We start from the raw sequence: 17,476 nt of genomic DNA, 5'->3' as shown, positions 1-17,476 counted from the left end.
AGTGCAGCTTATTAATTCAAATAATATCAATTAACTTCGCCTCGATACCAAATTAGTCAGAATCTAGGTAATTCTTACAAATATAAAGTAAAGAAAAAGACTAGGGGTTGAGGGAGGAATAAATTGATGCTGATCATGTTCATATAACGATCCCAATTTTTTTGGGACTGAGACATTGTTGTTGATCATGCTTCTAATAAACTATCAAAGTATGGCACTCCAGTCCGTGGCAACCAATCCTCTCCAAGTAGAAATTCAGAAACTGTGAAATTAGCGGCATCAGTAGCATCGATAACATGAAAACCAGGCCAAGTGACTCTATCACTAGTGTTAGAACCTGGTCCTGTGTTATTAAACTCTGCATAATAACTTGTATTAAGTGCAAAATCCCCTGACCATTCTTTCCAACCTAATGGATTAATAAATCCATCGATAAAATTTTGCGCATAAATAGTCCTCGAGTACTCCTTCGAAGGCCTACCAAGATATGTTTGTGTACTACTGTTGCTAAATCTCAAGTCATCTGCTGGATTTATGGTGCAATTTTGAATTGATATTCCTGTGTTTTGGTTTGGATCTGTTCTGCCTTGTGCTGTTATTGCATTGAACTGATTTTCTAAAGGGAGTTTTGGATATAAGTTACAGTTTTGAAAAACAGCAGCAGCGTTACCAAATATGAAATCTACTGTGCCATAAATGTCGCACTCTCTGTAAAATTGTCTGAGGGAGTGCACATATAGTGTGTCTTGGTACCCCTCGAAGCTGCAGCTGTAGAACGCGGATAAATCTGCACTATTTCGGACTGCAACTGCTTGGTGGTTGATTGCTCCTGCTGTGTTTTGGAATGTAATGTTAACTGCTACAAATCCTTGGCCGTGCGCTGCTGCAGAAAAAAGGTTAGACATTGTAAGATAACCGTTTCTTTCTCGGGACTAGGTTCAGTCAAATAAATAGATGGATCTCCATTTCCTGTTCTGAAAGTTGATCTTGTTGCCCAAGTTGATATATCAATTTAAATTATGTGCACTGACAACATCAAGATATTTGCACGATCAGTAATTTAACATGTGATCGTAAGTTAGTCACGATTTTAATTGTCAGGTTTTATTTTAGTCGGGATTTTAATTATCAGGTTATGTCGGCTAATGCTTATCATAGGAATTTGACCATAGTTACCTTATGAGTGAACTAACTGTATAAATTTTTATACTATCATTGCACAAAACGTAAACATAAGATTTAGGTTATATACGCTGCTAGTGTAAAGAATTTTTTCACCATCAGTTTAAATTATCCTGATATAACAAGTTATTACTCTATCTTTTAACTTAATTAAATCCACTGATATTGTGGAGAATATTTACTATCAATGTATTTTGACATGTTGCAGCACATAATCTTCTCATTTTAAAGGTTACTAATCTCACTTTTTATGGATGGTTACATGAAATTATCCTTTAGGGGACCTGAAGTGTATAAATTCTTATACAGTGTTAGCATATAGAAGTTAAACTCATCACCTGCTATAACCGGTTCAATTGCACAACTACTATAAAGATTCTTTGCACTATCTGTGTATATTAATTAAGCTCAAAGTTTCTTATTGTTTCTAAAACAAGATAGGAGTAAAGGAGGTACTGACCAAATGTAGAAGAATTATATGTTGTGAAGTTATCAACACCATAGCTATGATTTCCTGTGATAATTGTTTGGTTGATACCATCACCAATCATCATCAAATACTTCTTGTTCTTGGAAATGTGAACATACTCCTCATACACACCAGCACCGATATATACGAGAAAGTAGCCTGTAGTACTATCAGTTTTGTTTGGAGCAACAGCCACAGCTTCATTTATGGTGCTAAAATTCCCACTTCCATCTTGGTTTACAATCACAATGTCACTCACCAAAACCTGGTCATCATCTTCCTGCTCCAAGTTCAAATAGAGAATTAGCTTCAGTGGCTACAACATTTTGTGTCAATTTGTAACTTTTACTATTGTTAAAGTAAATATATGGAAAGAACTTATGATTAGCTAGGAATTTTATTCATAAGCAATAATTTTTTTGCTATTTAGGAAATTATTTGACTATAGCATGAACGAGGAATCAGCTTCGCCAATTTATAATAGCCATGAAATCATTTGATTTACTATTGTTAGGTACTAACCACAATCTTCATATTTGTAGCTAAAGATTTGTAGATGTATATGCATAATGTTGTAGGATAGCTCTCCTTATCTAGTCTAGTATTGTGACGTGGAAAATAGATGTATAACCTACAATAACCGAACATATACTGATGGTATACAAAAAATTTATACTGTCATATATATATATATATATAACTCACCAAAGCCTGATCATCATCTTGCTGCTGGAGCAGCTTTCTCCTGCTGATGCTCTCAAATATCTCCCTGTTTCTTGCAGACATTTTCAAAGGCAAATGGCCATTTCTGAAAGCTGACTGCTTTTGGCTAATTGGGTGAGATTTGGATCTTTTTTTCTTGTTGGGAACCCACCCTTTTATGAACAAAGCTAAAGAAACACTATAAAGCTTTTTGTCATCTATGAGAGGGGTTAAAATGCCATTTCTCAAACTCCAAGGAAAATCAGTTTCTTGGAGACCATCTAAACAAGTTTGTGTATTTGTCAAAATAGCACTTAGCAAAGTTTGCACATCCTCTGCTTCCAAGATTGGTAAAATCTTGCAAGTTTCATTAACAGTCTTGAAAGTGCTTGATAGATAGTCAATGTTTAGCTCAGCCAAAACTTGACAATCTTCTAAAGCGCGAGTGGCGGTAAGTGTTAAACTTTTGGATTTTCTAAGGTATTTGTGAATCAGGGAAAGGAACTTATGAGCTGAAGATAAGGATTTATGAACAGAAAATCGACCGTAGTCATAGACATTAGTATTGGATGTGACATTCTCAGTTGTTGGGAGCATGGATTTACAGAAATTAGGAAAGGGAGTGAACTTGCAAATGGTGTAAGGAGAGACAGGGTTGATAATTGGAAGAATATCAGCAGCAGAAGATTGAGAAAATGAAAACAGAACAAGTAGTATTAGAGTGAAAGAAAGGCTGTAATAAGCCATGAAAAGCTTAGAAATATTGTTATCCATGAGTTAGATCTCTAAACTAAATGGTGAATGTGAAATGTACTACTTGATACTAGTACTATATATAACAAAGTATTCAGAGGCAGCTTAAGTAATAGAGAAGAATAGCACTTAGTAAAATAATTGTTTATGGTACATTAATGGAGAGTCAACCAATTAATTTGCATGGTCATTTTCTGCAAAGTGCATTGATCTTGATTAGGATTTAACTTATATCGACTGATAATATAATTGATTTTTACACTATCAGTTCACTTTAGCTAGTTATAGCAGGTTTTTGCTTTTCGTCAGCCTTATTGTCGAGAGCTACATATTGATGTAGGTCATCTTAACTTGACGACGTAAAACTTTATACACTGTCAGTGCACAGAAGCTAAACGAAAATGACTATAGCACATTGATTATGAAGGCATTCATTAGACTCAAACAAGCTATAGCACATTATTATAGTATTTGTATGTGAAGTATACGCAACTTGCTGATCAGTTTGTTTGTGCATAGATTGTGAATACAGTAAGCACATGCAAACTGTGATTCTCACGTACCATGTGTATGAGATACGATAACCTTCCCTATTTGAGCTTGCTTACATTGTCAGTCTTAAGCCTAGATGAAGAAGTTGTAGGCAGATAGCCAATGTAAAACTAGTCAATTTCATGATGAATCCTCAGAGTATAATACGATCCCAACATTTTTGGAACTTGGTAGTTTTGTTGTTGTAATAACCTTCTAATATGAGAAAGGAGGAGGAGCACCATTAGGGCTATTCAAAACCGAACCGAAATCCTTAAGCGAACAAAATTGATGACTTATTGGCTTATTGGTATCGTTTATTGGGGTAATGAATAGTGAACGGATTGAGATTTTATAATTACCGGTTTAACGATTTTCTTATCAGGTAAACCGTTAACTCGTTAAGAATATTTATATTTATACTTTTATCCCTAAGTATATAAACTTGTTACTACATTGTTGCATAAGTAATTGTACATAGAATGATAGAATTGTCTATTGCTAATGGCAGTCGTCTCTGGCTTCTCATGAATTATGAGTGGACGTGAATTGAATTCCTCTCAGGCCATTTTACTTAAGTGAGATTTGTTTCATTACTTCACTTACAATAAGCATCTGAAGTTTGTCTATACGCGGGGTTTTCTATTTGTTTCGTGGATAACAATGCTAATGGTATTGATTGTTCAAAAACTAACAGAAATAGTTTGAACTATGCATTTGCCCATTTGGTAAAAAAATCTATTTGCTTTAACTGATAGACCGCCCGATAACCGCCTGATAATCGTTAATCCGATACCAATCTGCCGGTTATCTTATTGGATGGCTAGCGGATTATTACATTGATAATCCGATAATCGATAAGCCGAACCATTGAGCGTAATTATTCGCTCGATCCGCTCGATAAGCACCCCTAAGCACCATATAAGCGTTTGTTTTTATTTTGCTTAAACTGAAGAAACAAAACAGTGGCCACAAGCCAAAATAATATCATAAACAAACCGAAATTCTGGTTTGAATAACAAGCTGCCAAGTGTCACACAGGGGCGGCACGACGAATTTTGTGGCTAAAGCCAAACTTTACGAGGGCTTTAATTTTTTTAATTAATTATTTATTTAAATTCTATTTTTCTATTCTTAGATACAAAGCTATTAAAATTTTTCTTATAATCAATAACTCCTAGTAATAAGTATGGCTCAATTGACAATATAATTAATCAATTTAACCTTTCTTAAGACATTGTTGGTTTTATTTTATCAATTAATTTTGAAAAGAACTCTTTGAATTCTGATGCCTAACGTCCCCTGATAACCTAGGATTAGTGGTGATAGGGCTAATGTGGTATCTCGGAACAGAGAGATGTTGTTCCCAAAATAAATAAATAAAATGAACCAATTAGATAAAACAGGAGGAAAACACGAGAGTTGCCAAGATTTTTTACTTCTTTCCACTTAAGCAACGGTAACAAGAGTTATTTAACATTATTCCATAAGTAATATAGGCATTTGAAAAAGAATCAAATCTTTTTATTTGATTGAGTGTATCAATTAAACGGCTACCTTCTAATTGTACTATTTTCTTTAATACTTTCTATTCAGAAAATTAATCTAAACCATCAATATCAAATTGATTATTATGCTTTAAGGAACATTCAATATTAAGGCAATATTTTTTCAAATTTTCATCATCTAGTGATCTTGGTTTTTACTGCTAAATAGAAAACCAAAAATATTTTCATATACTTTGAATTGTTCAAATCTATTTTGAAGTGAAAAAATAGCCTTGTCTACTATGTATTAAAGTAATCAACATAGGAGACATCTCTATTTTTCCCCCGGGGAATCTTTAGAATTCCTACTTCTTAGCTTTCAATTTGCCTCTGACCATCAAATGAAATGTGAATAACTTGTCCTCTAAAGGACTCTTCGAAAGATTTTGAGATTTCATTATTAATATTCTCATCAAATTGTTAATTCCTATATATCACACGTTTCTTACGAAATTCGAGTTCGACATTCATTTGAAGTGCAATTTCCTTGGTAGAAATTATAGCAGTTGCAAATCCTTCTTCTCTATAGTTGTTAAACAAAGAAAATCAAATATTTTCACTTCAAATAACTTTTTTTTAAACTTATACACAACCTATTAGGTATAACAAAAAATGGCACCCGAAAAAATGTGGGGTCTAAAACAGTTACTTTATTTGCTTATGGAAGGGACACCAAACTGTCAAGAGGGTCATAACTCATATATACGTCTGAAATAAGTTATATATGCAGACAAGTGATGTTTTTCATGAGTTGAAGTTCATAGGAAACGAAACTCAATTTTTGTATATGATATTATAACAAGTGTGTGATCATGCCCAACTATGCCTTATAAAAAGGACTAAGCGGTCGTTGTAAATATAATCCGGTTTACAAGTCCAGAATCGAATCCCACAGGGAATTAATGTACTAATCGTAACTGCTAGTCTCGCAAGAAATCAAGTAATCAACTTCCAAAATATTGAATAATGAGTTGAGTGTTTACTAAGTTACAACTGGGTAATTAAAAAGTTGTAATTTTACTACTAACAAAGCAAATGTTGTAGACAAGATTGGAAAGGTCTAGGGTTACGATTTTCCCTCTTATCGGAACCCTCCCTGTTACGTCTTCTATAAATTTGCCTAGATATTCTCTACCGTTCGTGAGCACTTTAGGTGTCGTAATTCTCTTCCGAGCAAATACAACAATTTACTGAACGTATTCTTCCGAACTATGCTAGCTAGCACTAGTTTACCGCTCACTAAGATCACACCAATATTTTGTTATTCCTAATCCCGCATTAAACCCTCCGTATTGATCCCTCATATACGTTAGGAGTGATGTTGTTCAACAACTACCTAAATATGTACTCTTTTCCAAGTAATACACACTAAATAGGCATAGCCGATTGAGGTCCCTTCAATCAACTACAATAATCACGTAGTTGAACAAGTAGAGAAAATCCAATGGCAAGTTTATATTAAACGCAACAAAAATTCATCCTCCAAGAGGTTCATCAAACCCTAGCATAAAGAGTTTAGCTACTCATAATTGTTTTCACAATTACAATATAAAAATTCATCACCAATAATAGAAAAAGGGAAGAAGAAGAAAGATAAAAACTTGTTTTCGAATCTTCCGTCTTGCTCTTTGCTTGTTCTTGCCTTCAAAGTTCTCCTAAAATCCAAGATACCCTCTTTTTTGACGAGCTGGGCTTCATATAGGTCAATGGAAGTCGCCTCCGTAATTAAAATTTTAGCCCTAGAATATTATTTTCTCGAAGGGACGTGTGCGGCCGCGTACCTGGACAGGTGACCATGCATCTGGCCGCGCACTTTGGCCAGTTTCTGCTTGGCTTGCGCGGCCCAGTGCGCTGCCGCGCACATGGGCAATCTTATGCACTATTCTTCATTCTTCTTTTTGAGTGTGCTAACTTCCTTTGATCATCGAACGAACTCTCAATTTACTCTATAAGATTTTACTTGGCCTTCAACTCTCCATATTAGTTCAAAAATGCTCCCTAACCTCATTGTAGCCCGGAATTGCTCCTTCAAAGCATAAAGTACTCAGTCATAGCAATTTACTACCATTTTATACTCAAACATCAGTAAAGTGCAGCAAATTAGAGTGCAAATAGTGGCCAAAATACATAGTTATAGCCTACCATCAACACCATATACTTAAACCATTGTCGTCCTCGAGCAATCAAACCACACTTTACATAGCTCAACCTCTCTAAGCGACTTTCCTAACTCATCACACTAAGAATATTTAAAATAGACTAAGCACAATAGTGTAACATCTTCACCTCAAGAATTGACTCACAAGTACCATGCATTTTTCACAACCTACTCACTTACTCTAACACGGAGGTCAAAAATTACCTTTCCTTCATGAATCAAGTTCCCTCCCAAAACAAAAGAGAATAGTTCCACATTCAATAAAATTCAAGAATAATTAGGAAATCAAGATAGAAAGAATTCACTCACTCTCAGAAACGACATTCATGTGCCACAAAAGATGCACCATAGGCTTTCCCGTAGTGTACTACTCTACTAATTGAGCTCATTCAGTCAATGATCAAGTAGGACTTTTAACTGATTGTAATGTAGGCTGCGAGATGGGTAGGATATATTTGGATATAAGATTGACTATACCTCTCTAAGCACTTTAATACATACATTTAGCAATTGAAACCCCACTTATGTCAAACCATAACTCCACCTTCACATCAATATACATTAACTCCCAACTATTTAAGCACCTTTACATCAAGAGTCATCACTATTTTCACAACAATACAACTCTCTTTATTCCAGTACAGGTGACTCTTACTTTTTTCAAAACATTGCACCCTTCTCTTTATTTCACTAGTTCCACTCAAAACCCAAACCAACCACCTCATACTTCAACTTTTACAAAGTTCATAATAATTTTAAGTGCTCATAGGAGGTAAATGATTCAAATAGATGGTTAAAGGCTTGATATGTGGTTGCCAACAAAATAGGATTACAGGCTCAAAGAGGGTTTACTAAGATACATAATAATTAGGTAGTAAAAGCATATCACTGGCTCAATAAAAAAATGCCTATGTCATTTCCTAAATTGAACAAAATTACTAATTCGCTTTTCAAACACACGGGGCAAGTTCTAGACATCAAATGCAATGCACAGAATACAACAAACCTCACACGCACATGGTACATGACTCACTCAAGATTGGATCATCAAGACACTCTAGTCAAAACAGTTAAGCAAGTTAAGAACATACAATTTAAAGCACATATACAAGAGTCAAAAACTGAGCCTAAGCGTCATATTAAAGCACTCACTATTCTAAAGGCGTAACGAAGTCAAGAGAACTTGTTTTCATTTTAACCCATAACACAAGGTTTCCAACTTTCTCTAAAAAAATAAAACTAACTAAACCTGGTTCAAACGAAATGTTTGAAAAAGAACCGCGATCCAAAGAAAAACCAAGGGGGAATTGATACACTACCAACAAAAAAAAATATTTTTATCGTTTTCTTTCGACTTTAATCCCTCAAGAAACCCATCGAATGATATCCATCGTCGAGAAAAGTCAAAATTTTTAAGTTTTCACATTTTTTATCTCTATTACTCAAACTAACAAAAGAAACTAAAACTAATATACATCACTACATATATACAACATAAATACAACATATCCCCCACCCCACACTTTAAGTGGTGGCATGTCTCTATGTCACACAAAGAAAAATGTAAGGTAAATGAAACTTCTCTGATAGAGTCAGTCCGGGTAGAAGACAGTGCCAGGGTATAGATGGCAAGCGCTGCCAAGCGCACGCAGCCATGCCATGGCCTTTCTCTCAGACTTGGCATTTTGGTTAGCAAGGGCATCCACTCGAGCTCCCAAGTCTGTGACAGAAGTACGCATCCCCACCATTTGCTGCTCTAAGGCGCTCATTCTTGTGTCCCATCTGACAACTGAGGTTCCCTCAACAAAAAGCTTGTGTGGGATGAAGCAGCCACATCCTCAGCTTGCACTTCATTACCCTCTTCTAGTGCATCAGGCTCATCGCTATTTGCCTCAACAGGTCCAACAGGGTCCTTCCGAATTACCACTTTATCAGCCTCAAACTTTCGTTCCCTTTTTACTTTCCCATCCAAGTCCCTGTATTTCGGTACACGTGCCATACGGCATAACCGAGTGATTAAGGATGGAAAGAAGAACCCATACCTTTGCACATGACAACAAATGAACATCTCGTCGTGAATAACCTTAGCCACATCAAAATCATGGCCATTGATAAAACACTAGATCAGTGCAGCCTGGGGACCATTCAGCTCAGTGGTATTGGAGGAAGGAAGCAGGCGGCTATTTATGACGTAGAGCCAACACTTCCCTTTAAAGGTAAGCGATGCTGAATGAAACTTCATCCACAGTGTAACCCACACTACCTCTTTGTTGGGCACACATTGTTCTAAAGAACAATTGCCACGAGGCTGGTTCTCTACTATATGTGTCATAGTAGTCCTCGTTTTAGGATCTTTCCCAAATACTGGAAAATGGTAGGCCCTCTGATAGGTTGCATGTACTTTGGTTATAAGTACTTTACTTTATGTTTTGATGATCTAACAGACTTACTATCCAGAACCAGATAAGGAACCTGTTACACATTTATAAAACCTTAAGTTCACAAGATTCCAGGTTGGGATTCAGCGTGGAATATGATTCAACTCCTCAGAGTGGAAGGAACAACTGAGGGACCAGGTCCCTACCAATTCCCGAGGAGGCTGTACGAAGTCAACTCTGCAGCTGGAAAGTTGCTGCATGCACACGCTGCTGTGCAGAACAGTGCTGCAGTCAACTTTCCAGGGAAGACTTTTTACTTACCTTGCTCGCATCATTGTAAGTGATGTCACACATGTATATATGCATTCAAGGGAGGTAAAACAAACTTACTTGAACACTTAGAGATCTTACACAAGTTCACTCATGTGACATTCAGCTAGCAAGTTTTAAGTGCCTCAAGAACAAAGCAACTATGGACCAGTTCCCACGTCGAGTTATTGCGTGTCCTTAGTTGAGTTGTAACTTGGTAATAGTTCTTCAAATTGTAATTTCTATCCAGCTTATTTAGAATCACTTTATAGGAACATCTTTGTAAACCTTAAACCTGCGTGTTTAAGTCTTGGCTAGAGTTAGTCAAGTTTTAAAGTGTTTGAAATATAGTTATTGCAAAGTGGCTTGTAATAGGTGTATTACAAGTTAGTGAGGGATTAAGAGTTTAATTCCTAGGTTGCATAGGTTGTAATCTGAAAGTTGCTCAGTAGTGAAGTTGAAATCCTACAAGGGTAGGTCATGGTTTTAATCCCGTTGAGCTGGGAATTTTCCACGTAAAATTCCTCTTGTCATTTAACTTTTGTTCTATGTGTGTATAACTGTCGAACCTGATAGAGAACCTGGTTCTTTATAGAAGTTGGTGGACCCATATATTCTATCACCCTCCGAATGGCCTCTATGGATGCGTCCACACTCTTCTTTCAAACCGTGCAGACACGGTTAACATGTTCCGAGCAATTCGCATAAAAATCCTGAACAACCATTAAATTGGCTTCGTCAGGTTCTTCAAAAAATATCCCCAGCCCTCGCCGGACCAATTCACGATTTATATTGGGGCAGTCATTTTGGAGGGACCCCATATCAATTCCCCTCTCCGGTATGGGTTACTTGGGTGCTTTATTACTGAAGCGTTCCTGGGATGCACTGGATACGAACTTGTTATTATCAAACTGATAAGCAATGGTAGAAAATCGCGGCCGGGACGATCCAGCGTGACCACTGGAGGAGGCACCTATGGTTATTCGTTTCTTTGATGGTATCATAATACCTGAGGGAACTTGTGAGGATTTGGGTTGGGGAGAAAAGAAAGGAAAGCAGAAAAGAAGAGATGAGAGAAGGGGGAGCTATGAAAGAGAAGAGATGAGAGAAGGGGGTAGGGCTGGATTTTGAAATTGGGGGTGTTTAGGAAGCGGGGTTCGAATTTAGGTTAAGTAGAAAGGGAAGGTTATCGGTATTTCTTAAAGAGAAAAAGAAGAAAGAAAAACAAAATACATAAATAAATAAATAACCTACAAAACAGGTGCCCAGTGCGCGGTCGGTGTGCGGCCGTGCATATGTGGCAGTGAGGGGCTGAAAAACGCGACCTTGTGCGCGACCACGCACGTTTTTTTTTTCTTCTCAGCTTTTCAAATTTAGCCATTTTTGTCCTTTTTCATGATTTCTTCACCCCGAATCATTCCAATCCGCACAATTTCTTCCCTGCAACATTGATAAACATGTCAATACTTCCATAATTCAAAATCAAACACGAAAAATAAAAAAAAAAACATAAAAAATTAGGTTGCCTCCCAAGAAGCGCTTGATTTAACGTCGTGGCACGACAAATTACCACAAAACTATGGGTTGTCTCCCAAGAAGCGCCTGATTTAATGTCGCGGTACGAATCGAGCTATCCCTTATCAAGGATCTTTCAAGTACAAGGTTGAGATCACTTTATCTTCCTCAACCATGCCATGATAATGTTATAGTCTTTGCCCATTAACTTTGAACTTGCGGGAGCCATCTTCCGATGTAATCTCGACGGCTCCTGTTGAATGCATCTCTACCCCACGAAATGGTCCTGACCATCTTGACTTGCCCGGAAACAACCTCAATCTTGAATTGTATAGCAATATCATATCTCCAGGTTTAAAGCTCCGCTCATGAATATTTTTGTCATGCATCATCTTCATTCTCTCCTTGTATAGTCTTGTGCTCTCAAAAGCATCATAGAAAAACTCATCAAGCTCGTGTAACTCTGTGACTCTACTTGTACCCGCCCTTTCTATATCGAGATTCAACTGCCGAAATTCCCACAAAGCGCTATGCTCCAACTCTACTGGTAAGTGATACGGCTTCCCAAATACCAATTTACATGGTAACATGCCAATCAGAGTTTTGAAAGCGGTACGATTGGCCCAGAGTGCATCATCTAACTTTCTTGCCCAATCCATTCTTGTAGCATTCACGGTCTTTTTCAAAATGCTATTTATTTCTCTGTTCGAAACTTCCAGTTGTCCACTCGTTTGTGGGTGATATGGGGTGGAAACTTTTTGTGCACACCATATTTTTCTAACAACTTTGCGAAGGCTCGGTTGTAGAAGTGAGTGCCTCAAACACTGATTATTGCCCTTGGAGTGCCAAAGGGTGAATATATTCTTTCTAAAAAAATCCAATGACCCTCTTTGCATCATTTGTAGGAAGCGTTGCAGCCTCCACCCATTTTGACACATAGTCCATAGCTATGAGTATGTACTTGTTGCCATATGAGCTGACAAAAGGCCCTATGAAATTGATTCCAAATACATCAAGCACTTCTACCTCCTGAATTGGGTTCATAGGAATCTCATATCGGCGGGAAATATTCACGGTTCATTGGCATTCATCACAACTCTTCACCTAGAAATGTGCATCTTTGAACAATGTCGTCCAGTAAAAGCCTGACTCTAACACTTTAGCAGCTATCCTTACACCCCCGAAATGGTCACCATATGGGGATGAGTGACAAGCCTGCAAAATAGAAGATTGGTCAATCTCAGGGATACATCTCCGGATCATGTTATCAACACAAATCCTGAACAGATAAGGCTCATCCCAATAATACATACGATAGTCACGAAAGAACTTTTTCTTTTGGACAGAGAAAAGGTCATAGGGGACAATACCGCTTGCCAGGTAGTTTGCAATGTCTGTATACCATGGCGCTACCTCAAGGCTCGTGGCCAACAGTTGTTTATCCGGAAAAATCTCCACAATCTTTTCCACCTCAACCTTCTTCTCTATTCCTTCCAGCCTAGACAAGTGACCAGCCACTTGGTTCTCCGTTCTCTTTCAGTCACGGATTTCTAAGTCAAATTCTTGCAGCAGTAGCACCCATCGAATCAGGAGCGGCTTTGACTCCTTCTCAATTAGGTACCTAAGAGCAACATGGTCAGTATAAACAATTACCTTAGAGCCTATCAGGTATGACCTGAATTTGTCAAATGCGAACACCACTGCTAGCATCTCCTTCTCGGTCACCGTGTAATTTAGTTGGGCACCACTCAAACTTCTACTTGCGTAATATATTAGATGCATGACTTTATCTTTTTGCTGCCCAAGAACTGCTCCCACAGCATAGTCGCTTGCATCACACATCAGCTCAAATGGTTGCTCCCAATTGGGTGCAACTATGATAGGTGCAAACACCAGCCTCTTCTTTAATTCCTCAAAAGCTACCCTGCAGTCATTAGAAAACACAAAAGAGTGATCTTTTTCAAGCAATTTATACAAAGGGTTAGCAGTTTTGAAAAAATCTTTTATAAACCGCCTGTATAAACCGGCGTGGCCAAGGAAACTTCTTATGCTTTGACGGAAGTGGGTTGTGGCAACTTTTCTATTACATCAACCTTTGCGTGATCCACTTCAATGCCCTTACTCGACACTAGTTCCCCAAGATATACCTTCATGTACCATGAAATGACATTTTTCTCAGTATAATACCATATTAGTCTCCATATACCTCTTCAATACTCTTTTCAAGTTCATAAGGCAATCATCGAATGAGTTCCCCACCACTGAGAAGTCATCCATGAAAACCTCCATATTTTGCTCTACCATATCTGTAAAGATGGCCATCATGCACCTTTAGAATGTGGCGGGTGCATTGCATAGTCCAAACGGCATTCTTCGAAAGGCATAGATGCCATATGGACAGGTGAACGACGTTTTCTCTTTATCTTCTGAGGTAATAGAGATCTGATTATACCCCGAGTATCTATCCAAAAAGCAAAAGTGGGACCTCCATGCCAATCTATCTAGCATCTGATCAATGAATGGCAGTGGGAAATGGTCTTTCCGGGTGGCCTTATTCAACCTTCTGTAATCCATACAGATTCCCCTTCCTGTGACTGTTCTTGTTGAGATCAACTCGTTATTCTCATTTTGCACTATAGTCATTCCACCCTTCTTTGGCACACACTGAACTGGGCTAAGCCAATTATTGTCAGAGATGGGGAAGATGATTCCTACATCTAACCGCTTGATTACTTCTTTCTTCACCACTTCTTTCATGTTGGGGTTCAACCTTCTTTGATGTTCTCTGGAAGGTTTATGCTCATCTTCCACTAGAATCTTATGCATACAAAATGCCATGCTGATACCCTTAACATCTGCAATGGTCCAACCAATTGCAGTCTTGCACTCCATTAACATCTGCAAAAGTTGTTCTGCCTGCACATCTAACAAACTAGATGTAATAATAACATATAAGGTTGAGTTAGGTCCCAAGAAAGCATACCTGAGGTGAGACGCTAATGGTTTTAGCTCCAACTGTAGTGGTTCTTCAATTGATGGCTTAGATGGAAGGGTCTTTCTTTTTTCTAAGTGTAAAGGCTCGAATTCGAGCTCTCTTTTCTAGTACCCTTGGCCTTCAAGGGCCAAAACCCACTCCGCCAAGTCCTCACCATTTACCTCTTCTAAGTTTATGATGCAGGCTGCTAGAGGGTCTTTTGCATTCAGTGCCTCATCTTCCTCCTCCAAAATCACATCCACAGCTTCTATTAGAGAGCAGTTAACAAACTCATTGGGTCGCTGCATAGACTTTTACACATTGAACGTTATCTCTTCATCGTTCATTCTCATCTTTAGATCCCCAGTTTCATAATCAATTAGAGCTCTCCCAGTGGCCAAGAAAGGCTTTCCCAAAATTATGGGAATCTCCTCGTCAACCCGGCAGTCCAGAATGACAAAATCTACCGAAAATACAAACTTTCCAACCTGCACCAATACATCATCAAGTATACCTGATAGCCTCTTCACCGTTTAGTTGGCTAGCTGTAGTAACATGGATGTGGGTCTTGCTCTTCTAATGCCTAAACTTTTATAGATAGCCGAGGACATCAAGTTTATGCTCGTCCCCAAATCACACAATGTTTTAGCAAAAACATGGTTGCCTATTGTGCGTGGGATTGTGAAACTCCCTGGGTCGGACAACTTCTCAACTATGGGTCTCGTCACGATAGCACTACATGTCTGAGTGTGTAACAGTGGCCAAGTCTTGAAAGTCAAACTTACAAGACATTAAGTCCTTCATCATTTTCTCATAACCACGCATCTCCTTCAAGGCGTCAATCAATGGAATGTTCACTTGGATTTGTTTCAACATCTCCATGAATTTATTATACTGCTTATCTTTTTTATATTTGGCCAATCTCTATGGGAAGGGTGCTGGAGGTCGCTTCTTTCATGTGATTTGAGTTTGATCCTGCTCGGGCACTGTTTCTAATGCCTTCTCTTGCACTAACTCAGTCTCCTTAGCAACCTCTTTTTCTTTGCTTGTTTTTGCTGGTCCATGTTGTACTGTCACCTCCGTTAACCCTGCTGAATCATCTACCTTTATTGGTACTGGCACAAGTATCTCAGTTGGTCAGCTTTCGCGAGCAATTTCTTGCTCTAGATCAAGATCTCTACCATTGCTTAGACTCACCGCTATAAGCTACTTCGGGCCCTGCTCTTTTGGATTTACATACGTGTCTGCAGGTAACATCCTTTAGGGACGATTATTCAGAGTCATGGATAACTGACCTAATTGAATCTTAATACCTTTTATCGCTGAGTCATGTGCTTCGACTTTCTCTTGTATTTTTCCATTAGACCCAATCAGTTGTTGCAGCATTCCTTTAATTTCAGACAACCCATCCTCTTATCTCACTATCTGTTGTTGTTGAGGCTGTTGATAAGCTAGCTGCTGATTTTGTCTCACTATCTGGTTGTCACTTTCACCACTCCACGAGCATATATATGGTTAGTTAATACATGGCGTACATAAGCCTCCATTAGTCGTGTCAACTATGTGTACCTGCTTCTGGCCTGGTTCGCCAATCTTTTTGGTGAGGATACTCATTCGAGTCATCAGAGTGCCTATATTCTCGACTATGGAGTTGTTTGGGTCCAAATCCATTGAGTGAACTACAGGAGTAATTGTAGAGTCTCTTGTCATCCATCCTGAATTTTGAGCAATTTTATCAAGTAAGACCTTGCATTCCCTGAATGATTTGCTCAAAAATGCTCCACCCGTTGAAGCATCAACATTGGCCTACAAACTGTTTGCCAATCCCATGTAGAACCTTTGCCCCAATATCTGATCTAAAATGCCATGGTGTAAACACTTAACCAGCATACTTTTTAATCTCTCCCCCATTTCTTGCATTGTTTTAGCTGGTTTCTGCCTGAAGCTCAATATCTCATCAACTTGTTTGCAGTCTTATTGGGTGGGTAGAACTTGTTCAAAAATAGCTTGACTAATTCCTCTCAAGTGGTAATGGAGTTTATGGGGAGCGAATTAAGCCAAGTCTGAGCCTCTCCAGTCACTGAGAATGGAAACAACAACAGCTTTATTGCTTCCGGTGTCACATTTGGTTGCCTTTGCGTGACACATATCGACAGAAAATTTTTCAGATGCTTCTGAGGATCTTCAATGTAAGACCCCAAGAACAGTCCCTTGTTCTGCAACAAATATAACATGTTGTTTGTGATTTGAAATGATTTCGCTTGTATGAGGGACTGCAATTGCGGTTGCCAGATTTTCAACGGTGGGTTTTGCCCAATCATACAAGGCTGCTTCTGGAACAAGAGATGCCACACCATGGTTGTTTAGGTCATTCCCATTGTTTCTGTTGTTTGGGTTGTCTATCACGTCACCCATGTCTAGTTCGATTCGTTCTATTAAGTTTTGTTGTTGTTTGTCCTTCTTGTTTACTCGATTTAGTGCCTTGAAAGCTTTTTCAGGGTCCAGTAATGCTTCGTACAAGTGGCCAGTTCTTGAGGAGTTTCTAGGCATGTACCTGGTACACACAAGACTACAAACGTTAGAGTTTCAATATAATGAAATTCAAGTCGAGAAAGTTGAATAAAATACGAATTCTAACAATTCTTTTAGTTGTAATTAGTAACACCATTGATTCCCGACAACGGCACCAAAAGTTGATCACGCCCAATTATGCCTTATAAAAAGGACTAAGCGGTCGTTACAAATATAATCCGGTTTACAAGTCCGGAGTCGAATCTCATAGGAAATTAACGTACTAATCACAACTGCTACTCTTGCAAGAATTCAAGTAATCAACTTCCAAAAATATTGAATAATGAGTTGAGTGTTTACTAACTAACAATGAGGTAATTAAAAAGTTGTAATTTTACTACCAACAAAGCAAATATTGTAGACAAGAATGGAAAGGTTTAGGGTTAC

The 17,476-nt window shown here is 38.1% G+C and overlaps 2 protein-coding genes across 2 annotated transcripts; both read right to left on the bottom strand.

The window, feature by feature from the left end:
* Window positions 1-45: 45 nt before the first annotated feature.
* Window positions 46-3,143, bottom strand: LOC142179340 (putative pectinesterase/pectinesterase inhibitor 41). The gene is made up of 3 exons (XM_075249042.1): window positions 2,357-3,143; window positions 1,643-1,916; window positions 46-883 (listed from the first exon to the last, which is right to left on the bottom strand). The coding sequence occupies exons 1-3, from the start codon at window positions 3,125-3,127 to the stop codon at window positions 186-188; spliced, it is 1,743 nt and encodes a 580-aa protein (XP_075105143.1). The 5' UTR covers window positions 3,128-3,143; the 3' UTR covers window positions 46-185.
* An 8,589-nt stretch (window positions 3,144-11,732) lies between these two features.
* Window positions 11,733-12,203, bottom strand: LOC142179622 (uncharacterized). Its single transcript, XM_075250620.1, has one exon. It carries the CDS (start codon window positions 12,201-12,203, stop codon window positions 11,733-11,735), a length of 471 nt encoding a protein of 156 aa, XP_075106721.1.
* Window positions 12,204-17,476: the final 5,273 nt, after the last annotated feature.

Source organism: Nicotiana tabacum, chromosome 3 (assembly GCF_000715075.1).
Source record: "Nicotiana tabacum cultivar K326 chromosome 3, ASM71507v2, whole genome shotgun sequence".
Taxonomy (NCBI): domain Eukaryota; kingdom Viridiplantae; phylum Streptophyta; class Magnoliopsida; order Solanales; family Solanaceae; genus Nicotiana; species Nicotiana tabacum.
This window is presented reverse-complemented; position numbering and strand designations above follow the sequence as displayed.

Excerpts from the sequence above, each read along its gene's own strand:
- LOC142179622 (XM_075250620.1), bottom strand. The coding sequence starts at position 12,203 with ATGGATTGGGCAAGAAAGTTAGATGATGCACTCTGGGCCAATCGTACC.
- LOC142179340 (XM_075249042.1), bottom strand. The coding sequence starts at position 3,127 with ATGGATAACAATATTTCTAAGCTTTTCATGGCTTATTACAGCCTTTCT. Across the intron at positions 1,917-2,356 it reads AAGATGATGATCAGGCTTTG|GTTTTGGTGAGTGACATTGT; the intron begins GTGAGTTATATA and ends GATGATGACCAG. Across the intron at positions 884-1,642 it reads ATATAATTCTTCTACATTTG|CAGCGCACGGCCAAGGATTT; the intron begins GTCAGTACCTCC and ends TTTTTTCTGCAG.